At 35.0% G+C, this 27,595-nt stretch overlaps 1 protein-coding gene across 1 annotated transcript in view; it reads left to right on the top strand.

The window, feature by feature from the left end:
• Window positions 1–27,595, top strand: part of EYS (eyes shut homolog) — a 1,768,122-nt gene that overhangs the window by 1,310,999 nt on the left and 429,528 nt on the right. The window contains 1 exon segment of the mRNA XM_042939126.1: window positions 8,671–8,900. Within this exon segment, the coding sequence (XP_042795060.1) occupies window positions 8,671–8,900 (230 nt within the window).

The raw sequence follows: 27,595 nt of genomic DNA, 5'->3' as shown, positions 1-27,595 counted from the left end.
GTCACTTTTTGTATTGTGAGAATAAAATTATGTTAGCACATTTGCAACATTTGAGCAGTGCTGAGTTTAGTTAGCACTTAATGCATTATGCAGTCTTACATTGCTCAATTTTTTTTTCTCAACCCCATAAGATGGAAAGCTCATAAATAGGAGGGCCTTGGTTCTACTACTGAGCATATTTAGTGAGTTTCTGGTGCATAGAGAGAATTCCATAAGTCCTTTTAGGTTGAATAAATGAATGAGTGAATTCTGGATTAATTGACATGTCGTTTCTCTTGACCCATCTTTTTTTTTTTTTTTTTTTCAAATCCTGGCTGGTAATGTCTAGATCTAGATTCCTTAAAGGAGTTCTTTTTATGAAATAAATACTCTGGGGTTCCTATGAATGTGAGAAAGTTATTCTCTCATTTTAAGACTAGAAGACAAATTTGCATTTGTTTTTGCCAGTGCATATGTTCTTATAGCTGGAGTTAAGTATGTGACTTTAATCATGACATATTGATTGTTAACTTTCCTGTCTCTGATTTGGATGCACTTTCCAGGTAATAGGTAATAATACATTTTCAATCCCGACTGATATTTTAGTATATTCTTCTTTCCTGTATGTTTTATGCTAACTTGGAAGTATTCCAGAGTAATATCTCTCCATAAAGGAAATGTAATTAATATAATAAATGTTTCCATTTGACATAAAACACCTACTAAAAATGCTGCATATTTTTATATTCCTTATTGTCAATAGTGGAAAGATATTCAAACTTCAGTGATTTACAAAACTAAATGTAGCCATTTAGTAAAAATGTTCTTTTAGTAAAAAATACTGTTTTTATAAGTATGTTATTTTAAATTTAATTTGCTCTTAAAAATCTAAATAATACAAGCATTAGATTGTGAATTTGTAGATTTCTTTAAGGATCCATGATGTTAGAGTTCAGTATCCATAATGATCCATTAAATTTTATATTTAAAAATGATTTGTTTCTTTTTATGCCACACCTCAGAATGTATCTATGGATTAGAAAATTTATAAAATCAAAAAATATATCTTTAGCAATTATTATATATCAGAGCTGATATAGCTAAGTAAGTAAATAAAGTTGCTTTAAGGTTTTAAGCCCTAAAAAGAGAAATAATCATAGAATAACAATTAAGTGTTCTATGGTACAAATATACAAAATAATATTAAGCATTTTCTAAGAATTATAAGCTGTACACCCATATCTAAGTCTACTCCTATAAAGAATATATGGAGAACTACAAAAACTTAAAGATACACACACATATTCACATGCAACATTCATATATATTAGTGTTGAAAAAAATAAAGTGTTCATTTAACAGGCGTGTATTTTGAGAAGTTCCTGGAAAATTAAAGAAATATCAAATGGTGACTTCCATTTTGGGTAATGTAGTGGCTGAAAAACATTCCAACTATAAGTCAGACATAAAATATAGGCTAAAGTAGAGAAAGGGTTTTAAATAAATTATTAAAATACCAAACTAATGAGAAAAATCCTTACCACCCCCCCCCCCAAAAAAAAAGGAAAGGAAAAAAAAAAACTATCTGACAAAAATTTTCCTGACTGTGCATTAGCTTTAGGTAGGAGGGAAAAAATCTTCCCCACTTATGTATAATACTGTAATTGAAGAAACTCTGTGTTCTTTTTCTCTTGGGTGAAATATTTTATATCTTTTAGAACCATGTATTTTGGAGTATGATTCAAGTACAAAATGCTCTTATTGCAAATAAATAATAGTAACTTTAACTGAGGGTTCTCATTTAAATTAAAGCATATCAGAGAGGAAGGAGGTGGGATTGAGTGACATAGGTGAAGGGGAATTAAGAGTGCACTTATCATGAGGAGCCTGAGTAATGTTGTGTAGAATTGTTGAATCACTATATTGTATATCTGAAACTAATTTAACACTGCATGTTAACCATACTGGAATTAAAATTTAAAACTTAATAAAAATTTAAAAAAACTATAACAACAAACTAGCTCACTATGGAGGTTTGTGATCCAAACCTGTATATCATTAACTTATTCAAAATATTTGTTGACTTGGTTCCAGGGATTATACTATAAATGAGCCACTTCCTATTTATTTAAAAGTCTTAAAGAAAAATTTTTTAATGTTTCCAGGCTGAAATTGCCCTCATGGAATGAACAAAGCAAATATAAGTCCTCTAAGAAATGCCTTACACTAAGGCCTCAAAGTATTCTCACAGATATAGTTCCAAAGAATATGAGTCTACAGTGAAAATATTATAAGACATTTGAAAGGGAATAAAAATCACCCTGAGAGATGAGACAGCAGAAAGAAGAGGAGGTGACTTGGATCTGCAAAGACCAGATGTTATTATTACCAGATACAGAATAAAAAAATTTATGCTTGATTTTTTTAAGAAGTAAAAGAGGGAAGTTAGAGTATGAGTAAAGAAAAAGATACCATGAAAACTGAACAGAGAGCTTTTAACACAAGTAAATAGAAGTGTAAAAAGTGAAAACATAATAATTTAAATTGAAAAATTGACAAGTTAAACAGCAATTAGAGCTATAAAGAGGGGCGCCTGGGTAGCTCTGTCGGTTAAACATCCAGCTCTTGATTTCAGCTCAGATCATGATATCATGGTTCATGAGTTCAAACCCTGCAGTAGGAACACAGCAGTTGGAGCCCTGCACTGGTCAGTGCAGAGTCTGTTTTGAGATTCTCTCTGCCCCTCCCTGGCTCGCTCTCTCTCTCTCTCTGTCTCTCTCTCTCTCACTCTCTCAAAATAAATAAATAAAGAGCTGTGATGATAAATAATGAATGGAATGATGTATCTGAAGAAACTATTATGAATTGAGAGAGATGTTGCAAAAGGAGCTGAAGACATGGAAGGTAAAATGAGAAAATTTTATTTCATCTAATGTTTTAATAGAAGAATTTAAAATGAATGTGGGAAAGCTATCATTTTTCCAGAATATGTGAAAAGCATAGATGCTTCATATAGAAAATCTCCCCAGAAAAAAACTAAGCTAGATGAATAAAAATAATTCTATATCTCAACATATCACAGTGGAAAAACTGGAAAGAAAAAGACCAAAAAGAACATTTTGAAGGCATCCAGAGAAGAGAAACAAGTTTTCTACAATAGAAGGATAATTGCATGTAGCAAACTAATTGTCAACAGGAATAACAGGAGACGGAAAACTGAAAACACTACAAAATTCTCAGACCAGGAAATCTTATTTGAAAAGACATAGACTAGAGCAGTATCTGTCATATATAATTATCTCCTATAAATTGAAGTAAAAATACTGAAAAATATTTTAAAAGTTATATAAGATGTGGTTAGAACATACTTGTATTGGACATACATTAAAGCACTGGAGGCGGGCAAAACCAAAAAGTGAGATGGAACCAAATCACAGAAGAATGTGTATTTCAATTGGAATAATTTTTGGTATGAGAGTAATAAGAACAAGAACAGCGAGAAGGATGAATTACAGAAAAACAGGAACTAAAGTCAGATACTGAAAAGAAAATACAAATGTAGAAGAACTGACAGAAGGTAGAAAAGATATTTTACTGGTTTTTTAAAAAGGAGGGGGGTGTAGAATTTCAGATGTGGAAAGGAAGAAAAGGAAAGAAATCCAACATTTCTGCTATTTGACTGATTTGGCATATTGGCAGAAAGCATTGATTTAATTCCCATGCAGGGTTGGACTCGGGAATCAAGATCAGGACAGCTTGCACCTTCTCTGTGATCAGGAACAATCCTCAGTAGGGCTGACATGGGAAAAGAAAATCATAACCAATCAGTGAGAGTACAGCTCTTCAAAATTACCCATCCTGTATATTGAGGGACAGCAGCGGCTTGGAATGCCTTGGGGTACTATTCTGCTTAACACACAGCAATTCTGCGAACTTCAATTATGTGAGCATGCTTGTGATCTAAGGAACCTTATCTATGAATATGTGAGAGCTAAAACATACAAGATTGTGAGAATGAGAAATGTATTTCTTTAGTGAGAAAAATTGGGACAATGTGAAAACAAGATCTTTTAAAATCCCACTATTATGTTAATAGTGAATGAATTTACTTGTGCTTTAAATGTGAAATATTGGGGCACCTGTGTGGCTTAGTTGGTTAAGCATCTGACTTCTGTTCAGGTCATGATCTCACAGTTCATGAGTTTGAGCCCCATGTCAGGCTCTGTGCTGACAGCTCAGAGCCTGGATCCTGCTTGGGATTCTCCCTCTCTCTCTCTCTCTCTCTCTCTCTCTCTCTGCCCCTCCCCACTTGTGCTTGTTCTCTCTCTCTCTCTCAAAAATAAACTTTAGGAAAAAATAAAATGTTCAATATTGCATTTGTTATTAGGATATGATTATTCTATTGCATAATGTTATGCGAAAAAAAGAAGAGTAATAATACCTGGGATTAGTGTTTTCAGATCAATTCTTCCAGGTATAATTTTTGTTTGATATTTAATTTTTGTCTTGAATGGCAAATGAGAATTTTATAAGTACTAACAGTAATTTTACATATTTCCTCTTTTAATGTAGTTATGGTAATTAAATACATCTTAAATAGCAAACATTTTTCTGTGTTTTGCTTTCAGAAAGAATTCACTATTAGATCAAACTAAAGACAAGACAACATGAATTTTGAAGCTAGTAGACAATGCTGACAATTTAAATAAAATTTTGAAGCCATTTTTCAGTATGTTTCAAGCTCTATTTGATAGCATGATGTTCTCATGATTTTGATAGAGCAGAAATTAAATACTTTGAGTTTATTCCTATTCGCCACCACCACTAAAACATGACTAGATGTTGACAGTTATCCTAAATGGGAACTGAGGGCCTGACCACTAAGAAACTCCACAGAAATAGTACAATTTTAGGGAAGACAAAATATAAAATTGGGTTATGTTGATGTTTGCACACCTCTCAATCTACTAAAATTTATTGACTCTTGTACTTTAAAGGGGTATCCTCTGCAAAGTATATCTATATACCTATTAAAATAAATGTATGACCCAGATATTAGAGGAAAAACTTGAAACAGCTTAAATATACTAATTCCAAACTGATAGAAGTAATAATGTATAGTTAAACAGTATAACACTTTGCAACTTAAAAAGGAAAATGAAGAACTGATAGGGCAGCATGCTAAGAATTATTTTTAGGTGAAAAAGTAAAGAGCAGATGAGCATATCCTAGTAGGTGAAAAGATGAAGTAGAAGGGAGTATGTATGTTTATACAACTATTCTCATTTTTAAAAAACAGTGTACATATTATTTGTACATCAAGTATATGTCTTTTATTGCCTAGATTATTTTCCCACTTTAAAAATTTAATTATAATGATTTTTGAAGATTTCTTTCCCCCTATACTGTTAAGAGCCACAAACTCAAGACTCCTCTGGGTAAGTTTTTTGTTTTTAATACTTCCTCATAATTCCAAAAATCCTGCTTCTCTGCTTATGAAGCAGGGCTTCATAATTGTGAGTGAGTCCATTCTTTCTTCTAAGAAATTGAGGCCAGACAAATGTATGCTAAACAGTGATAAAGTCAGCTAACAAGTAAAATCCCTCAGGCTGAAACAATGTGAATTGCTTGCTGCCTGCCAGGTAAATGATTTTGTAGAACTTTCTGGAAATGAGAGAATGGCAGGAATGAGACAATGAGTGGAGGGTCTTCCTTTCTTCCAACCAGAACTCCCACAACATGATGATTAGCAATCACTGTCATATCAAGGTGCCTTTCTCTAAGGATCAGGCTTGATTTTGAGTAAAATTAGCATATCATTCAATCATTAATTCATTCAGAAAAAGGTCTTTAGAGATTACTGCTTGTAATACCAATGACTGGTTCATCACTATATCCTTGTCCAGAGATACCCAAGAGACAATCCAGCAGATTCTTTATACTTACTATGTAAGACTGATAGTAATAAGAAAGGCAATGAAGTTTTACAATATGATTGATTTAAAAGTGTTGAAAACCCTGAATCCTGATTTATTTGTAAGCTTTCATATAGTCATGATTTTTAGAATGAAAGCAATTACAAATTTAATGCTCCTTTTGTACATTACTAATTATATCAGTATGACTATCATCTAATTGTATTTAATGTCCATGTTTATTTGATATGTTTAACCTATTTTACATAAAGTAAAAATAAGTTAAAATGTTATCAGAAGAAATTTTTGTTTCTTTTTAAATCTATTAAAATTGAATAAAGTTTACTTTAATTCTAAAATAGGTGAGGTTATGACATAATTTATAATTTAAGAAAAGAAAAACACTGAAAGTGAAGGGCTGTTAATAGTGATATATCAAATACCAAATTTGACCTTAAAAACAGAATATGTTAAATTAATGCTGTTTTCAAAATTTGATTTATGGCCCTGCTGTTTTAATTGATGGATCAATTAACAGTAATTATTTTTGTATAATCAGCTAGCAGCTGAAATGTGCAACATATTGATTTTTTCAGGTGAGACATAGACTCCCTTAGCAGCTACTGTAGAAGAAAGAAGTAGTGACATTTAATTCAGTCTAATTTATTCCTGAAAGAGATAATTGACTGCAGTTCATGAAGTCTATAGCAAGAGATAGATGAAATGGTGAAATCATTCAGAAACAATGAAATAAAAATTAAAGTAGAATACGGAATACTGAGTAATAAATCCCATGAACTTCAAATTAGCATTGCTTAATGGAAGTTACTTTAAAGGGACAAATTTATACTATGAGTACAAATGGGGAGAATTATCCTAATCTAACAGAATGAAATCTGAGAAAGTTGATTGCAAGATTGGATCAGAAGTGTTAGAATTTATATTATTTATAAAACCAAACATGGTGTGTAATGGAGTTATGAAATGGACCCTAAATATAAACTTATTTTCACTTGCTATTTTTCTTGTTGGTACTGTGGTACATTGGATGTTTAAAAAATTATTCAAATTAGTTTATAAAATATTTCTTGAAAAGTCTACTTGAGGATTATCATTGTCGTTAGGGATAACATGAAGAAATGAGCAAAGATGATCCATCCATTCTTTGTGGACAATTGAGGAGAGAGAAGAGAGTTTGGCTTCATCAAAAATATAAATATATGGTTACAACCTGTGATAAACATCATAAGTAGAAATTTCAGGTTGCAAGAGCATTGTAAAACAAAAGAAATGACCTGCCAATTAATATTATTTTGGTTTTGGTAAAAAGTTTTAATAAATTATCTATTTCATTTTCTTCAGCTTTTTTATTCCAATAAATTGACATGGTAATAGACAGGAGATGCAAAAATGACTGAGTCTCTAAACGTCAGTCTGAAGATAACTTTTGAATGGACTTCTTTTGCCAAAGTTTTATCTTTATGACAATGTACAAAATAAAAATTTACTCAGATAGTTAAGTTGTTGTTTATTTGTTATTGCAGGAAGATTTTTTTATATTAAAAAGATAATTCTCCTAGTGATTTTTATTAAATGAAAATTCCAAAAACACTACTTCCCAACAGTAATGTAACACTCAGGAGCACTCTGAAGACATCAATTCAGTTGTTTACTATGAATAAGGAATTCTGCCAAAATGAGGAATTTGTGTGTGGGGGGAAGGTAGAAAAACAATGACCAATGTACAGCCTGTAGCTCTACCTAAAATTAAAAAATGTACTCTAAGCCAGTGGAAAATATTCCAGCAGTGGTACATTGACATACGGAATTTTAAAGATGAAAGAAATACCAATTTCATCTTAAGGACCAATGAAGAAGGAAGGCTATCTAGAGGAAATAAGATAGATTTTGACTTGGCACTTTAGGTGAAACTTAGATAGCAAGAGAGGAGCAACAATGCGTAGAAAGTAGTTCAACAAACTGCCTAAATTCAGAATGTTCGGAGTTTTGAAGGAATAGTAATCTTATTGGGTATGAGTGCAGTTAAGGTATTTATTAGGAATCACGATAAAGTGAGCTGGAAAGCAAAGAAGAATTCCATTACCAAGAGGCTTTGAATATAAAAGTAAGGAACTTCAACTTAATTCAAAGGGATTTTGTTGTTGTTTCATTATTTATTAAGGAAGAAAAAAATTACACTGGTAGTAAAATTTGTGGGAAAAAAAATTAAGAGAATCACTTGCAGGTATTTCTAAGGTACCTCTTGGGTAACTCTTGAATGCAAGTCACTTTGAGGAATACACATTTCTAGTAATCAACCTAGAAATAATTCAAGTGCAAGCGGTTTTACCATTAAAATGTAACATGGCCTCATTTTTTTTTTTTAACTTAGGTTCATGAGGGTTAAAATAGTCAAAGTAGAGCTATACTTAGCCACATTCTGATTCTTTTATGTAAGAAAACAATTAGGCTTATGGAGGCTGATACATTCAGGTTTCTTAAGTACTTAGAAGAAATTAATTTAGCTTCTCAGAACCACATAGGTGGACTATAGCTCTGTGATCCACCTGAGGTCACATTCTAGAGCTCAGGCATTTTCAACATTTGTAAATCCCACAACTGGAAACCAAACATGATAATTCTCTTTACCCTAGGTTAAACCGCTGATATGTGTTGTTTCTATTTCATCTTATTTTAAACCAGAGTTTCTGTTATTTCTGTTTAAGTTCATGTACTTTTACTTATATTGTGTTTTCTGATCTTGTTATAAATCTAGATCCCAGGATTCCACTCTGTCTACAGTGTCTTCTGTTTCTCCTTCTAGTGCAACAGAAGGGGTTGACTCCACGTGGACCTCCCTCGGCACCCCTCCTGTAGCGCCACCCGTGTGCCAGGAGGACCTGTGTTACAATGGAGGCACTTGTCATCCTGTCTCCGTCTCCAGTGGTACCTTCTCATTCCACTGTGACTGTCCGCTACATTTTACTGGCCGTTTCTGTGAACAAGGTAATCGATCTTCATTTGTTTTTAAAAAGTTCTCTAGAGGTGACAAGAGAATTACAACCTTATAGTAAGCATGTTGACAGAAACAAGAAACATCTGTATAATTTTATTTAAAAATGAATTATGATAGAACACTTTTGGTTCAGTATTGTAGAAGCAAACCTAAGATTTTATTTTCTCCATTAGGATTGCCGTTCAAAATATATTTTCAGCTGCCACAAAAAATAAGAGTTTAGGTGGAAATGTAGTGTTCTTTATGTAGTTTGTTCTAAAATTATGGTGTGTCCATCTTTTGTCAGCATAGAAACAATTAGGGTCTCTTGTATACTATTTTTATTGCTTAATTATTAATCACATCACTGTTTTTTTGTATTTCGTAAGCAGATCCCCATATTTAAATTATTTTGTTAAGATTGGTTATTTTTTTGATACTTTAGAACATGGTTTTAGCATTAATGGAGCTGTTTATGAATCAAAAGAGAATTTCCCTATTGCAAACATCTAATGGCCTCCTAAGAGTCACTCAGTTAATTAAAGCAGTGATGGGCAATTAGAGCCAGAAACGCCCTGGGCAGATTACAAAGGCATTAGGTCATGATGCATGTCCTTACACTAATAGCTGAAAAGTGACATTGTTTTCTATGTAAAATTAATCACTGGTTCTAAATTGAGGAGGTGAGGATGGGGATTACTATTGGATAGTGATTCATATGGCAGAGAATTTCATTATTTGTCCAAGATTGTGTTTAAATCCTTTTTAAGCACCAAAATGTGAGACCTCTGGAAGCAAACTCATAGGTACATATATGTTATTCAGCTCTTCTTGCCAAATGACCTTGTGTGACTGTTATGTGTTAATATTCAGCCAAGTAAGCAAGTAAATATAGTTAAAAGCAAAAAAAATGGAAACATGGTCTATTTTCAGTCTCATTGTATAAATAATATGTATCCTTAAAGTCTATTTTTTAACTGTAAAATGCTTTTGAAAACATCACTTTGCTTGATTTTTGAGTGAATATTTTATATGTCTGCAAAATATGGGACTTGCCAATTCTGCTACAGTATGAGACCATTTATACTACATTCTGTAAGTAGAGTTCTAGGAACATAATTTGGACTGTAAAGCTCTTTTAGATCCACACTTAGCCATTTAAATCTCTGAGAAGGCTTTTTCTTTTTTTTAATTTCATGCTAGGTAGAGTTTTAGAAAAATACCCTTCTTAATTATTCTTATTTTTATAATAAATTATTTTATTTATTAATTTATTAGATTAATTTATTAATCTATACTTTGATTTTTAATGTTTTTTTTTAAATCAGATTTACTAGTGATAGTGAAATTGATGTAATGAAACGAGGAGTCTTTAGTTATTGGCTGTATCTCATGGTCAGTCATACACATTAGACTACAAATGACCCTCCAGCCATAATCCTTATCTCTCCTACTGAATCCCCAGTTCTCCCTCCTTTAACTCCTTACTGAACATCTTTAACACTGGATGTACAGACCTGTACTTTCTCCAGAAAGATATAAATCCAGGCTTATTTGGAGTTAAACCCAAGGCTTGACTGTGGTTTAATTCTATTTGGTGTTTTGGGTTGCAGAATGTAGAAAATTGACCTCAGGAAAAGGACTGGGAATCTCTGTTTATATTTGTTGTTAGGGATATTTTATTTTTCTCTTTTCAGCATTATTAATCACTTCCTGCCTTCTACATTCTAATGTTTTTCCTATTGAATTTATAATATTTTAAAAACTAATAATTGGATTATATGCATTGCAAAAATTAGGTAATCCAGTATAGAGTACTAATTTCTGAGTGCAAAATAATCAGAAACTGTGAGTAAATAATTATTGCCAATTACAGACTTTTTAAAGAACTTTGAGTAATATCTTAGGTTGTGTGATACTCTAACAAAATTTATGCAATAGAACTCTTTTTTTATAGTATGAGTTGTCATAGTATTATCTTTTTCTTTCCTCCTTTTTTGGGAAATATTTCATGTGTAATACTTATAATGCAGTGTAATGTGCATTTTTAGAATTTGGAATATTATTTCTTTTTTTTTTTTTAATGTTTATTTATTTTTGAGACAGAGAGAGACAGAGCATGAATGGGGGAGGGTCAGAGAGAGAGGGAGACACAGAATCTGAAGCAGGCTCCAGGCTCTGAGCTGTCAGCACAGAGCCTGACGTGGGGCTCGAACTCACGGACCGTGAGATCATGACCTGAGCCGAAGTCGGACGCTTAACCAACTGAGCCACCCAAGCGCCCCTGGAATATTATTTCTAAGTATAAGAATTTTATGTTGTTTTAATCGTTTATCCCTTAAATTTGAATTAAGTACCTTTCTTCTTTCAGTCATAAAGTCAAGAACAGGTTTGTGTTTTCAATCTAATGCTCTAAATATAATTCATACTGGTATGCATTTTACAATCCTGATTGACAAATGAGGATGGGCGCCTAAGACCCATGATTCAGGAATCTAGTACCATGATGAGACTTTTTATAGTATTATCTAGATTGGCCAAATGCCACAATTTCTAAGTGTAGATTTCAATAAACAATATTCTATGCCAGTTTCAGTGTTTCACCTACCTGGTAAACTTGATTTGGATAAACAGTCCCTAAATCAGTCTGTCTCTGTCTCTTTCTGTCTTTCTGTCTCTGTCTCTCTCTCTCACTCTCTCTCTCTATATATATGTATATTAGAAATATTATCAGTATTAAAATGCTTAGAACTTAAAGATAATTGCTATGAAAATAATTTTTAATGAGTCCTTTATTGAGTACATTCAACAGCTAAAATATATGAAATTATGCTTCCAGAATGAAATTTACATACTATCACTGTGAAGGGTCCCAGTTTTACCAGACACTGCACTAGGTGCTTCATGCATCTTATTTCATTTAACCCTCAGAATAACCCAGCTGAAGTGGGAACTATAAATTAACCCAATTTACAAATGAGAAATCTAAAGCCTAGACTCTGTTAAATTACTCACTGAAGGTCTCATAGTCTGTCTGTGGTAGAGGTAGGATTAGAAGCAATCTTGGCTGACTCCAGACTTCACATTTAACCATGATGCTCCATTGCTATACTAGTTAGAATATCAAATTTAACATGATAGCAGGGCATGGAATTTCTGAATTTTCTTACTCTTTAGTCTCTACATAAAAAGTATCTATTTCAGGAAAAAAAGAATTTTCTTTAAAAAATAAAACTTTGGGGGTGCCTGGGTGTCTCATTCGATTGAATGTCTGCTTCTTGATTTCAGCTAGGGTCATGATCCCAGGGTCATGGGATTGAACCCCGCATGGGGCTCTACACTGATCACGGAGCCTGTTTAAGATTCTCTCTCTCTCCCCACCCCCCCCCCCCCCACTCCTCGCATGCGTGTGCTCTCTCTTTCTCTCTCAAATAAAATAAAATGAAATTTTGAAAACCAGAAAACTAAAGAAATTAATGTTGATCTACTAAATTTTTACTACAGAGAGGATTATTACTGTGATCCACAGAAAATTAAACTGTAGAGCACATTAGGTGACCTGAAAAGAATCATATCTATCTCTATAATGATTTCAGTAAAACCTGAAATGTAGAAAGTAGAAGAACAAGATTTGAATTTCAGAAAAATCTGTTTATTAATGATGGCAATACAATTCTCTGAAAAAAAAATATATAATTGCACAGGCCTCTATAAGTAAAGATATGTTAGAAGTTGATTTTTTTTTTAATTTTTTTTAATGTTTATTTATTTTTGACAGGGACAGAGAGAGACTGAGTATGAGTGGGGGAGGGGCAGAGAGAGGGAAAGGGAGACACAGAATCCGAATCAGGCTCCAGGCTCGAAGCCGTCAGCACAGAGCCTGATGCGGGGCTTGAACTCACGAACCGCAAGATCATGACCTGAGCTGAAGTCAGACGCTTAACCGACTGAGCCACCCAGGTGCCCCAGAAGTTGATTTTTCTTTACAACCTTGCTTTTTTACTTCCAGTTAATATTCTTGTGAGAGGATATTAAAGTATTTTATTTTAACAACTTTGATTTTTTACAGCAAAATTGAGGTTTAAATTAAGTATAGACCGTAATTAAAATTGTGCTGGGTTCAGTAATACAGAGAAGGGTTTTTTAGGGCTATGGGACTCAGTAATGGGTCACCCATACACATGTTTCCTTTCTACTTGGCATTACGTAATGTGCTCTATTTTATCAAATCATCCCTATCCAATCACCTAATAGCATTGACTTTTATTGAATTGGTTTGATTTAATATGTGTTTTTTTCTCAACATATGCTATCTTAATTCATATTAGCTAAACCTTGTTGCCTAATTTATCATAATGATCCTGCATCTCACAGGGGAAACATAAGAACATATATTCTTGCTTTGTTTTAGATGGCTGCATGCAGGCAGATGGCTGTCTCCTACTGTAAAGTTCAGAGTGACAGATTTAGAATATCAGTGCCTTGTGCTGGGGAAAAGCCTATGCCTCTGACTATTAATTATAGGATTAACATTTTTAAACAGCCCAATACTTTTTAGTGTTCTATAAAACAGTTTTATAAATAGTGCAATAAAGGAGTATTTAAATGCCATACATTAAAACCAAGAAATCTTTTGTTTTATTTGATATCCTGTCTGTGTATATCCCATATATGTTTAAAGGTCAACTGTACTGAGTAAATTACAAACCTAGAAATAAAAATGAGAGGTTTTAGCAGGCATTTTGTCTTATTATAAAATAAAGAAAAAAAAGATTGCCTTAACACCTGCCTTTGCTTTTACTATATTATTTTAAAGGCATATTAGATTGAATTCATTTATTTACTTTAGATCAGGTGACCTAATGTTAGACATTCCAGAGCCAAGAAGGCAGAGAAACAGAGCATTAATCAGCTTCTTATAACAACGATTTATCTCCTTTGCAGGGAACTGATAGTCTACATCATCAGCAAACGGCCAAGAAATGGGTATTGGCATTTTCAAACATAATACTGAAAATTCCCATGTCTGAAAATGTATTTTTCAAATCCTAGAGCAGCGCTGCATATTTGTTAGTAAACAGCAACGGCTGAAATAGTTAAGTTGAAAATGAATGGAGATTGAAGTCAAGGACAGGGGCTGAAAGGAGACAAGAGGGTTTCATTTTTGAAAGCAAGGATGGGCTGAAGGGCTCCAGTCTTCTCCACTATCAGTTGTAGCACACTCTCCAGCAAGGAGCCCTATGTTCAGTTAGTTGGTGGGAGAAGATAGCTCCCTCCTCTTCTCAGTGATTATAACTATGTAAAAAGTAAATATCCATCAATCTCTCTACTTACACTGGTAATAATCCAGCAATTTCCATATAGGATAAGGAGGGAATACATACACCCTTCTGTCTATCGAAAAAGAATGACATATATTTGTCTCCTTTATTTCCTTAATTAACATCCTTTTATTCCACTACAATTAAACATATTTAAATAAATAAACATTAGGTGAACACCAAACACGTATAACACATGGAGTTAGATATTGGAGGTAGTATGAAATTAAGAAATCATGTTTTCGCCTTTAAGTTTGCAAGTATTTGTTCACATGGTGTGTTGAATGGGAGATGCAGGGAAAGGAAGATAAACATAACAAAGGTAGGCTGGCATTTCCCACTTCCTTCTTTAAAGCTACATAGTCTCAGCTCAACAGCACCTCCCCCTTAACAATGTATTACTTAGGACCTATATTAGTTTTCTGTTGCTTCCATAACTAATTATCACACAACTTAGTGATTTCAACAGTACAAGTTTATTATCTTGAATTTCCATAAATCATGGACTGAGCGCCTGGTGGCTCTTTCAGTTAAATGTCCAACTCTTTGATTTCAGCTTGATCATAATCTCACAGTTCATGGGATCAAGCTCCACCTTGGGCTCCATATTGACAACATGGAGACTGGTTGGGATTCTCTCTCTTCCTTTCTCTCTGCCCCTCCCTCTTTCCTCTCTTGTCTCTCTTACTTTTTCTCTTAAAATACATAAATAAACTTTAAAATTCCATATATTAAAGTTCCATAGATAGAAAGACTGACATAATTCTCAGTGGGTTAAAATCAAGATATTGGCAGGGCTGTGTTCCTTTCTGGAGGTTCTAGGGGAGAATCTATATCCTTGCCTTTTCCAACTTCTAGAGGCCTTCTTCATTCCTTGGTTCATGGCCCCCTATATTCATCTTCAAAGCAAACAATGGTGAGCTGAAACTTTTTCATACCATGTTACTCCATCTATGCTTCCACCTCCCTTTTCTATGTTTAATGAGCCTTATTATTTACACAGAGCCCATTCAGATAGATAATCCAGGATAATCCTTGTATCTCAGCATCGGCTGATTAGCAGTTTAAATTCCAACTGCAGCCTTAATGTCCCTTTGCCTTGTAAAATAACATTTGCATAGATCCTAGGAATTAGGATGTGGACATCTTTGCGTTGGGTGGGGGGGCATTATTCTGCCTACCATAGGACTTGTAGTCATTCCTCAGGGAATTTACTTGATCATATAGTAGAAAAAGAAGTTTATTAGATGGATATCTGATGCTCACAAAATTGGGAAAAGCAAGTGGAACCAACTTGGAAAATATACTCTGAAGGATACTCTGGAGAACTAGGAAACAGGAAGCAGAATGAGGTTCATCCAAAAACAGTTTGGAGCACCACCACCACCACCACCGAAGAAAAGCTTATACTGTCACTGTGTTCTGAATCATTTGCTTAAGATTCAGAGTCCCAAGAAGTATTTTGAAACTGTCTAGTTGGCAAAACCTCAGCCATATGCTAACCCACTGCCTGAGCAGGACAGAAAGAAGAGGGGTAAGAGGAATCATCCTTTACCTTAGGCCTCTAACTGGATCATAAAATCCATCAAGATCCTGAACAATGGGCCTCTCTTTTATTTCCATACAAAAGTAGAGTCATTCACATAAGGTTTTTATAGCACACGTGTACACACACACATGCCACAATATTTTCCTTAAAAATTCTTCAGATATTTCTCCTCCCTGTTCTCATCACTCCCCTATTTTCTGTTTTGTCCTTTAATTCTTGATATTTTTACTTATTTATATTGCAGACCTGTTTAGCAAACTTTTTATTGCCATTCCTCCTGCAAACACAACATAAACATCTTATCAAAATATTTTCATAAAGATTGTTCCTTTATCATATCCAGTTTGGGTAATCAGGAAAAATATTCTATGATCAAAAGTCATATCTGGAATGGTACTTAAAAGGATGAATTGGAGGAATTAGAATGAGCAAATTCATGAAGGAAAAGAGAGTTGTCTAGTTTGGCTTGGAAGCAGGGTACATGTGAGATCAGTGGAAAAATAAAGCTGGAAATTCAATAGGACCCATACTGCAGAGAACTCAGAATGACAGATTAAAAGTATTGATTCATTAGCAGTGCATTTCATTCAGAAAAAGACATAATGGTTGGTGCTTGCTTCAGAATCATGAATCTGAGCGTAGGATTTAGAAAAGATATGGTGAGGAGAAAAAGGTAGAGATAAAAATTGGGACATAATTTCAACAGGCTAGAAAAATTGGATGAAAACTCTTTTAATTCTAATGTTTCTGAATAATTTGGAAGTATAACAGCTCTTTATAATTTGGAAGTATAACAGATTTTTATATAGTAAATTACTATACAGAAGTAGTTTAGATTTTTTATCAAAAAATTACAATCCTAGGCCCATATTTTCAGTGCATTATTTTGTAAAAAAAAAAAAAAAAAAAAGAAAGAAAGAAAGAAAGAAAGAAAGAAAAAGAAAAGTGTGGTATAAAATGTGATTATAAAAGATAAGACAGAGATAAACTCATCCACTTAGAGATATCATTATTGACATCTGGTTGTGTAAGTCTCAGGACCCTATCATAGTCATTCTGTCCAAAAGTGAGATGCAGAGGAGATAAGATGGCAGAGTAGTAAGGGGACCCTGGGCTAGTCTTGTCCCTCGAGCACAGCTAGATTAGTATAAAACGATTTTGAACACCTAGGATATCATTCTGAGGATTAACAGAACAATCTGCGTAATTTGAGGGAGAGAATGCAGCAGATACGTGGTGTAGAGAGGTGAATTAGGGGAGACAAGAGCCATGGTGGCACCGAGGAAAGGGAGCCATTTTTGCAGAGAAGAAAGAGAGAGATGGGGAGAGAGAGCAGTGCATCAGGTTTGCACAAGAAAGCACTCCCCTGAAAGCAGCTAGAGAAAAACAATGAAAACACAACACAGGAGCCTCCACAAGAAAACTGATCCCCAAAACTATCAGTAGGGGGAAAAGGAGAGGGTTTCAATGCCACCAGCTTTATATGAAGGGTGGAGCACAGAGTGAAGTTTCGGAGGTCAGCCCCTCGTGGTGCTCCCAGGAGGAAGCAGGCAGTGATGTCTGAGGATCATGTGAGGAGAAGCAGTTTCCCTGTTTGGAGTGTATTTGGTCGATGTGATACGGCCTCTCCACAGGTGGAAGACCCAGCAGGTGCCATCAAGCCACCTCCTTCACCCATATAGGAACAAAGATGCCTGCTGAGGACAGCAAACACTGGCACCATCTGTGTGTTGCAATTTACCATAAACTCTGGGCACAGCTGCAGCACCATGGCACAACCATTTCCTGGGACAAGTTGGCCCCAGCCATAGCACAGGGACACCCTCCCCCAGAGCACCACTGTGGATTTGAGCCACAGGGGTCTCTGAAGTATGGTGTTTTGAAACACAGCTGCACCTGAGATAAAACTGTGGAGGGAGGCACCACCTGGTGGGTGGACAGCTTGGGCACAGACAGGGGGAATGTGGCCGAGCTGACAGAAGTAGGGAGACCTGGGAGGGGTGAATAATTGCACATTGTGAGAGTATGAACTTCCTGCCCTGGAGACTAGGGATGAAGCCAGAGGTGAAGCCGTTTTCACCATTAGCACCCCAACACTGATTGACCCCAGTGAGCTAAACAGCACCATCAAGTGGAGAACAGAGCTGTTACACCAAGCCCCACCCCCTGTGCCCTACAGTCACATCTCCACTAGGGCAGGTCAGTCTGAGAATTAGAGCAGCAGGCCCCTTATCAGAAGACCGGCACAAATCCCTTCCACTAGCTTAGTCGGCTGACCACAGAGTACTGCAGAGTTTCAGCTCTAGAGGAAACTGGATCTAGCTTCAATTGTTTTGTTTTATTTTGTTTTTCCTTTGTTCTTTTTTTGTTGTTGTTGCTTCTGTTTTTGTTGTTATTATTTTTCTTTTCTTTTGTTACTTGGATACAGAAAGAGCAAAATATTGTATTTTTTAATTTTATTTTTAATTTTTAATTTTTAAATTTTTTTTCTCTCTTTTCTCCTTTCTTTTCCTCTCAAGCTTCTCTTAACAAACAGACCAAAACACACCTAGGATCTAGCTTTCTTTATTTGATTTTTTTTTTAATTTTTTAAAATTTGTATTTCATTCTATTGTTATTATTACCGTTTTTTCTTCCTCCAAAATGAAAAGATGGAGGAATTCACCTCAAAATAAAGAACAGGAAGTAATAACAGTCAGTGATGTAATCAATACAATATTGTACTAGCACAAAAACAGGCACATAGATCAATGGAACAGAATAGAAAACCCAGATATGAACCCACAAGTATATGGTTACCTCATCTATGACAAAGCAGGAAAGAATATCCAATGTATAAAAAGTCTCTTTAACAAATGGCATTAGGAAAACTGGACAGCAACATGTAGAAGAATGAAACTAGACCACTTTCTGACACCATACAAAAATAAATTGAAAATGGATGAAAGACCTAAATGTGGAACAAGAAACTATCAAAATCCTTGAGGAGTACACAGGAAGCAATGTCTTTGACTTTGGCAGCAGCAACTCCCTACTAGATACATTGCTGAAGGTAAGGGAAACAAAAATAAATATGAACCACTGGGACTTCATCAACATAAAAAACTTCTACACAATCAAGAAACAGAGAAGGAAAAGGAAACAATCAAGAAAACTAAAAGACAGCCTATGGAATGGGAGAAGTTATTTGCAAATAACATATCTAATAAAGGGTTAGTATCAAAATCTATAAAGAACTTTTCAAACTCAACATCCGAAAAACAAACAACCCATTTAAGAAATGGGCAGAAGACATGAATAGACACTTTTCCAAAGAAGACATCCAGATGGTTAACAGACACTTGAAAAAATGCTCAATATCACTCATCATCAAGGAAATACAAATCAAAACCACAGTGAGATACCCCCTCACACCTGTGAGAATGGCTAAAATTAACAACAGGTATTGGTAAGGATGCAGAGAAAGGAGAACTCTCTTGCACTGTTGGTGGGAATGCAAACTGGTGTAGCCATTCTGGAGAACAGTATGGAGGTTCCTGAATAAACAAAAAATAGAACTACCCCGTGATCCAACATTGCACTATTAGGTATTTACCCAAAGGATGCAAAAATACAGATTTGAAGGAGTACATGCACACCAATGTTTATAGCAACATTGTCAACAATAGTCAAATTATGGACAAAGCCCAAATGTCCATTGACTGATGAATGGATAAATAAGATGTATACACACACACACACACACACACACACACTAGGATATTACTCAGCCATCAAAAAGAATGAAATCTTGCCATTTGCAATCACATGGATGGTGTTAGAATGTATTATGCTAACTGAAATAAGTCAATCAGAGAAAGACAAATACCATATGATTTCACTTACATTTGGAATTTAAGAAACAAAATAGATGAACACATCTTCAGGGAGGGGGCAGGAAAGAGAAGAGAGGGAAACCACAAGAGACTCTTAATGATAGAGAATAAACTATGAGTTCACAGAAGGTGGTAGTTGGGAGATGGGCTAGATGTGACATTGCATTGTTGTTAAACAGATTCATCATTCACACTGGTACACCCTTATTCGGGTGGTGTTTTCTACAGAATTTTGTGCTGTTGCCCACATTTTAAACATCTCCCTAATCTCATTTGAAATGAGGCATTCCTCTACCTTTTTCTTCTCTTCTGCTGACGACATAACTTCTTTCTGTTGTTCGTGATGCAGATCTATCCATTCGTCAGCTCCTGGCCATGTTTTTCCACCAGCTCTTGAATGTTGTCCTTATTCATGTCCAGTCCTGTGGTCTTACCCAAAGACACAATTTCATCAACAACTGGTGGCTTCTGTTCATAAGCAAGCTCCTCTAAGTCATGTCCAAGAACACAGGCTGGTTTTCTCCAAACAGAATTGAGGGTTCTCTTGGTGGCCCCATTCCAGGCTTTATCAATGATCTTGAGACAGTTCATGATGTGGAAATGACTTTTCCAAAACTCTCAGAGGGTAAGGTTTGTTCCTTCAGTCATCTTGAAGCATCGCTGAAATAGTGCTTTAGTATAAAGCTTTTTGAGATTTAAAAAGCTGATCTATGGGCTGGAAGATTGGAGTGGTGTTGGGAGGAAGGAGCTTGACCTTAATGAACTCAAATTCCCCCAGTAATTCATCCTCCAAGCTTGGAGGATGAGCAAGAGCATTATCCATAAACTGCAAGACTTTGAGTAGCAGATCCTTTTCTAAAAGGTATTTCTTCACTGCAGGACCAAAGACCTCATTGATCCACTCAACAAACAAGATACAAGTGATCCAAGCCTTCTGTTGGACCTCCACATAACGTTAACTGGCTTTTCTTTTTTTTTTTTAATTTTTTTTTTTAACGTTTATTTATTTTTGAGACAGAGAGAGAGCATGAACAGGGGAGGAGCAGAGAGAGAGGGAGACACAGAATCCGAAACAGGCTCCAGGCTCCGAGCTGTCAGCACAGAGCCCAACGCGGGGCTCGAACTCACAGACCGTGAGATCATGACCTGAGCTGAAGTCGGACGATTAACCGACCGAGCCACCCAGGCGCCCCTGGCTTTTCTATACCTACATTTCTTGAAGGTTCATGGATTCTCGGAATGATACTTTGACTTTGACTTTGAAATCCCTGTTTGCATTAGCACAAAACAAGAGGGTGAGATGGTCTTTCATGGGCTTGTGACCAGGCATGGCATTCTTTTCTTTTTGTAATGTAGATCCTCTTTGGCATCTTTTTCTAAAAGAGCCCCATCTCATCACAGTTAAAAACTTGCTCCAGCAGGTAACACTTGGAAACCATGAGCTTCTGGAACTCGATAGCAAAATGCCTCAGCTGTCTTAGTGTCTGAACTCACAGCCTCTCCATGACTCACAACACTAAGGATGTCATTTCTCCACTTAAAATTATTAAACCATCCCCTGCTTGCTCTGAAGCCTTTTTCGTTTTCTGTTGATGTACCTGGCAGTTTACTTACCAGGTTGGTGTACAAAGGCTTTGCCTTCTCACAGATAAAGTTCTCCATCACAGTATTACCTGCTCATTGTTTCTCATTTTCCAAACCAGAAGCAACTTTTCTACATCTTTCAAAACACGTGGTTGTTGCTTTAATATTTTCATGACTCCTTTTGCTGCATTTAGACTCCTTATTTCTTCTTTCTTCTTTAATATTGTGCAAATGGCCAACATAGACTTATAAAATCTTGCAATTTTGGCCACTCGCATACATCGTTAATATTTCTGGATGATTTCCTTCTTCTTGCTGCTTTTCTTTTCAACCTTTTTCTTCATGGGGGCCATTGTATACGCTTACACAAATGTTGACTACAGTACAGTATTGATAAACTCTTGTCATATACTGTATCTAATGTAACTGGCAATAAGGCAGTAAGGTCTACATCTGCAGGCAGCCTGACCTAGAATGAAGCAAAACATTGCTAAGCATACTCATGTATGGAAAAGCAAAGGATTGCAATAAGGCAGTAAGGTCTACATCTGCAGGCAGCCTGACCTAGAATGAAGCAAAACATTCCTAAGCATACTCATGTATGGAAAAGCAAAGGACTGTCCATAGGTGCTTTGAAATGATAAAAAATACACCAGTATAAGTTGTGGGCACCATCCATTATTCTTAAAAATCACTGATTTCTGCCAAACACTGCAGCCTGAAACCAAGCATCCAAGCAAGGGAGACGATCATCCACAATCCCACAGTGAGCAAGAGAGAGAAAAACCATTGGCTCAAATGTGATCCTGTGACGTTTGGCATCATGTACTACTCGTATTGCAAGACATTGCTCATTTATCAAGTTTAAATTTATTAGGAATGTTTTCTCATCTTGCGGAATACTCACAGTACAGGTTACTCAAAATCCAGAGTTTTACTGTTTATCTTTATGTGCACACTAGGAAGTATGAGTATGTTATCTTTCTCATTTCAGTCCTGAATTCCTCAAGTCTTGTGACTTCATTATGTATATTTGTTTCTAACAGATTGATTGCATAACACATAGACACACAGAAAATTGAAAATACGTAGGATTATTAAAACGTATGATTAGTATCTCTTTTGGGCTATCAGTTTGGTGTTGGAAAACACCAAATTAAATTAAATTAAATTAAATTAAATTAAATTAAATTAAAGTAATTGAAACTAGCATTTCACAGGTATGGAAACAAAGTCCAAGATAATTAACTTATGGAAACTACTAGTTAAGGACAAATCTAGAACTAGAATGCAGTGTCCATATTCCAGATTCAGTATTTTATCTGCTAGAGCATGGCATGTGTTCTCCAAAGTTGTTCAATGGTAGCTTCCGAGTTGAATTGAAAAAATAAAGAAAAAAATAAAAAAATAAAAAATAAAATAAATTCTATTGTATATATTTGAGATAGTAATTAGATAAACCTACATAAACTAAGAGAATAAAGATTTCAGTTGTCCCAACTTATCTCTCCCTCTCTTTATACAATAGATGGATATAAATATATTTAGACTGTAGACATGTAAACATGACATTTGATGAGTTTACTAATTGTCCTTTTAATTGACAGACATTTTTAAAGCATTTTTGTTCTAAGGTAAATTTGCTTATAAAAATGTAGAGAAGAAAAGTTAATTAGAATTCCTTATACTACTGCTTATAAAATCATTTTAAGATGATAATATTTAAACAGAGGTAATAATCAGAAAAAAGTTGGTATGCACTGATCATGAATTACTTAATTTTTGATGGTTCTATAGAGGAATCGTTCATAATACTAGAATGCAAGGCACATATGCAACTTTTAAATTTTCTTGTTGCCACGTCAAAAAATGAAAAAGAGACAGAAGAAACTAATAATATACTTTATGTAGCCTAGTGTATCCAAAATATTACTATGAAATAATGTAAAAATATTAATGGAATATTTTAAATTCTTTTTTTCATACTAAGTCTTCCACATCAGATGTGTACTTTATGCTTACAGCACATTAATTTAAACTAGCCACATTTAAAGCCTCATCTCAATAGCCACTTGTCTGGTGGATACAGTATTGGACTACACAGTTTTGCAAACCCAAAGTAAAATGGTGTAACAGTTGTGATGGTGTTGCCTGTACAACAGTGCTGAGATGGTGAGAGGATGGAGAGACTTTTCTACTGAAAGGTTTGATTAGAATGTGGAAAGATGGAACCAGCTGAAGTTATATCTAGTCTGTCAGAAGACTGAATTACACTATTTGTTAAAATAGTAAGCATTAAAGAGTCATTTATTTAACAAATTCTAGAAAGCTCAGTTTGATCTCTCTTCTTTTATTATCTATGCTTGTATTATCTATCTACTGTTAGATGGGGCAATACAACACAATCCTAAAGCGTTAAATGCCCTCTATACATTAATAGTTGCCAGATGTATGTAACCAGTCCAGAGCTTTTGCTGTATGTCAGACATGCATCTTACACTTGTGCATTAAACAAGGCTTTTCACACAAAACTTGGCCATAAGTATTCTATAGAAATTATCTCTTATTTTAATAAATTAATCCACTTATAAATTAAGTTAGATGAAGTCTTTCATTTATATTTCTACCACAAATTATTTGCATACAAGCACTGCCTTAAATACTGGATATACACTGGTGAATGAGATGGTCATGGTCTCTCCCTTTTGTAATTTGCAAGAAATATAGTCCAGTTAAACAATAAACACTCAAATATGTAATCTAAACTGGTATACAGATTCTGAAACAGAATGCTATACTAATGAAGAAGAACAGGGTAGGGTGCTGTGGGAGCAGAAAAAGATCTATTTAGAAGTCTATTATGAAGAAATGTCATTAATTCCAGAACTGAAAACTGAGAAGGTGCCAGTCTTTTCAATAGCAGGAGAATGTTCCGGACAAAGAGAATATTATGTTACTGTGAAAATGTATATGTAAGAATGATTTTTTACCAGTTAATTTTGAGGGATAACTTTACCAATGTTTCTTTTAGAGTAAAGATGGGGCTAAAACAAGTTAATGAAAAGAAAAAAAATTCTAGTTTCATTCATCTATTTATTCACATTTGTAGTAGGCCCATTGCTTCTGGTCTCAAGAAATTTAGTGAAATTTTATGAACAGATGCTAAGTACAATGACTCTTTTTTCTCAGTTGCTGAAGTCCGTACCTTTTCAAAGAAAACATTAAGCTTTTCCATATAAGAATATATTACCAGGGCACCTGGGTGGCTCAGTCAGTTAATGTCCGACTTCAGCACAGGTCATGATCTCATGGTTCCTGGGTTTGGAGCCCTGCGTCAGACTCTGTGTTAACAGCTTGGAGCCTGGAGCCTGCTTTGGATTCATATTCTCTCTCTCTCTCTCTCTCTCTCTCTCTCTCAAAAATAAATAAACATTAAAAATAATTATAGAAAAGAAACATATTACCAGATAATTAAATTAACAGGGTTGGTTACTTGAATTCTCTTGTCATTTTAACATTTCAAATAATGGTAAAAATCTATAGTAATACTTTTGTATTATACTATATACAAAAAAATAGTAATTTTGTAAAGACTTGAAAGAAAATTTTGTTTTCTAGTTAACTAGAAGAAATTTGTCCAAAGAATTGAAAAATATAAACTTGGATGATATGAGAATAGACCAACAGGAAAAACAAAGGCTAACCTTAATCTGCCCTAAAACGTTACAACAACACAATGGCAAAACAGAGGATTGTAATGACTAGAGCTAATTAGGAATAAATCATATGACCTCTGGAAAACTGATTTGCAGGCAAGTTATTTTCTTCAACATGTGATGTGCTTTTGACAGGAAAAAAAATAATATAATTTGTATTTAAGAGGTAACACGATGTCCTTACTCATAAATATAATTTTATTAATGAAATTGAGAACCACCTGAGCAGAAGAATTTATTCTTTAAACTGTCTGTCCTTGAAATACTGAATCAGTTTCAATTGCTTTAATCTATTTTGTTAAGGTGTCTCTGTAGATATATCTTTATTCTCTGTCCTAGGATCATAGATGGATATAGATATGAATAAATAAGAGTAGATAGAGGGGCGCCTGGGTGGCGCAGTCGGTTAAGCGTCCGACTTCAGCCAGGTCACGATCTCGCGGTCCGTGAGTTCGAGCCCCGCGTCAGGCTCTGGGCTGACGGCTCGGAGCCTGGAGCCTGTTTCCGATTCTGTGTCTCCCTCTCTCTCTGCCCCTCCCCCGTTCATGCTCTGTCTCTCTCTGTCCAAAAATAAATAAAAAAAAAACGTTGAAAAAAAAATTTAAAAAAAAAAAAAATATATATTAAAAAAAAAAAAATAAGAGTAGATAGAAAGAGACATGGAAATTGCAACCAATCCTCACACATATGTGTGTCACCCTTTGCCTGCATTTCCATTCACTGCTTGTGGATTAAAAATGAAGAATGGATGCTTTGTGTAATCTTAGCGTTTCTGCAGATTAACATCAGGTGTCATAACTAAGAAATAAGAAAGCAACAGACAATGACAGCCAATAATTACCATTTCAAACTTGGTACATATCATGCTAAACTCTTTTCATGCATTTTCCCTTTCAATCATCATGCCAACACTGAGTCATATAATATTAGTCAAAGTTATTTTCATTTCTAAGTTATAGAAATCAACTCACTAGATAATAGCTAGCATTTATTGGATACTTAATATGTGTTAGGCATTGTTCTTAATCTTAGCCGGTAATGACTCATTTATTCCTCATGAATGAATATTATTTTGAAGTAAGTACTATTCTATCTCCAAATTCTGAGAAAATGGACACAGAGCATTTAAGTAATTTGTCTGTGTTTACTCAGTCACTAGGAGTTGAATCCCAGTTCTTAAAACTAACCTTCCTGTTTGATCTGAGTTAGCATAAGCAAAGATAGGAAAATTTCATTATAAAAATATAAAGGAGTGGAAATGCAAAGCTCTTCCCAGAAAGGAAAGTAGAACTAAGAGCAAGAGAACTCTGGGTACTTTCTCTGGTGGAGTCATGTTTTATTCTTCTCACCATCTCCTAGCTGACAGTGGCTTTTGAATCAACATTGTAGAGTCCTTTCCCCATGGAGAGGCTAAATCTGTCTTGGATCAAAATCTAGATAAGAGACATGTGACCAAAGTGACCAGCGCTAGTCCAATCACTCTGACCCAAGCTATGTTGTATGAGCCTGACTGCTGAGGGGAGATCATAAACCAGCTGTCCAAGAAGGAAGAATTATAATGCACGGGGAATATGCCACAAAATGTGTAAATTATTAATATCCCCATCTTACAGATGAAGAAACTGAGACACAGAAAAAGTAATTTGCCTGGGTTATGAGTAATGGGCAAAGCCAGAACTTAAACCATGCTGTGTTTGATGCCAAAAAATGTTTTTTAACTAACATACCTTTCTATTTTAAAATCTCCCTTAAAAAATAGAGTATGTCTCAGACAACACCACCTACATTGACATACTAATGAATTTAGTTTATTAAATGACCTGACTTGTAGGTTTACACCCAAAAATAATGTAATTTCTTCCAGCACCAACTTCAGATACTTACTACCAGATTTCTCTTCCCCTTATTTTGAGACAACCTGGATATATCCCAAAGCTTTCAGATCATTTGCAGGTATTAAAAAGTCTAATCTAATTTAAGAAGTTAATCCACTTTTATTCCCAAACCCGATGTGCAGCTGCCCCACCCTCTCTGTCCCTCCCTTTGAAACCCTCCTTTCTGAAACTAGAGTCTTCTGGGTCAGATCAGGGGTAGAAGGAATCAGGAAAAGCACCAAAAGTCTTAATCCTTAGTAGATGCTAATTATACTTCTATTGTGGCAGCAAATGCATTCTGACATCTCGGGTATATCCATGGTTGTTGGTGATTCCCTACAACATGCTTCTCTGCTGTAGGTTGGGCACTCTCATCTGATCTCTTGTAAATCCCCTTTAGCAATTATCTGGGAAATTTGTTTCTACCCTTTCAGACTGGTGTACCTGATACGTAGATATCTTTTTGGAAAACGTTATCTTTAGATGACTCAAGCCTATTTATCTTCGGCCTTCCTTATTGTCAGTTGGAGCTCAGAAAATCTCAGGCACCACTGTCCTGTCAGCAAGTGGAAGTACACATAAACCCAGGGTGAATCCTCTTTCTCCTCACTAACTTTGCAGATTGCTCCAGACTGCTGACTGCCTTTTAGCTTCTCCCAAGCCTCAGTTCTCATCCCCTGCTTCCAAACTCTGGGACTACATATTACATTCTCCTAAGAAATCTGCACAAGATAGGAACAGAAGGCATTCTACAAATTGCTTCAGCTTTGCTAGCATGCATTTAGCA

This window comes from Panthera leo, chromosome B2, assembly GCF_018350215.1.
Source record: "Panthera leo isolate Ple1 chromosome B2, P.leo_Ple1_pat1.1, whole genome shotgun sequence".
Lineage (NCBI taxonomy): Eukaryota > Metazoa > Chordata > Mammalia > Carnivora > Felidae > Panthera > Panthera leo.
The sequence above is the reverse complement of the archived record's forward strand: the minus strand, read 5'-3'. Positions and strand labels throughout refer to the sequence as shown.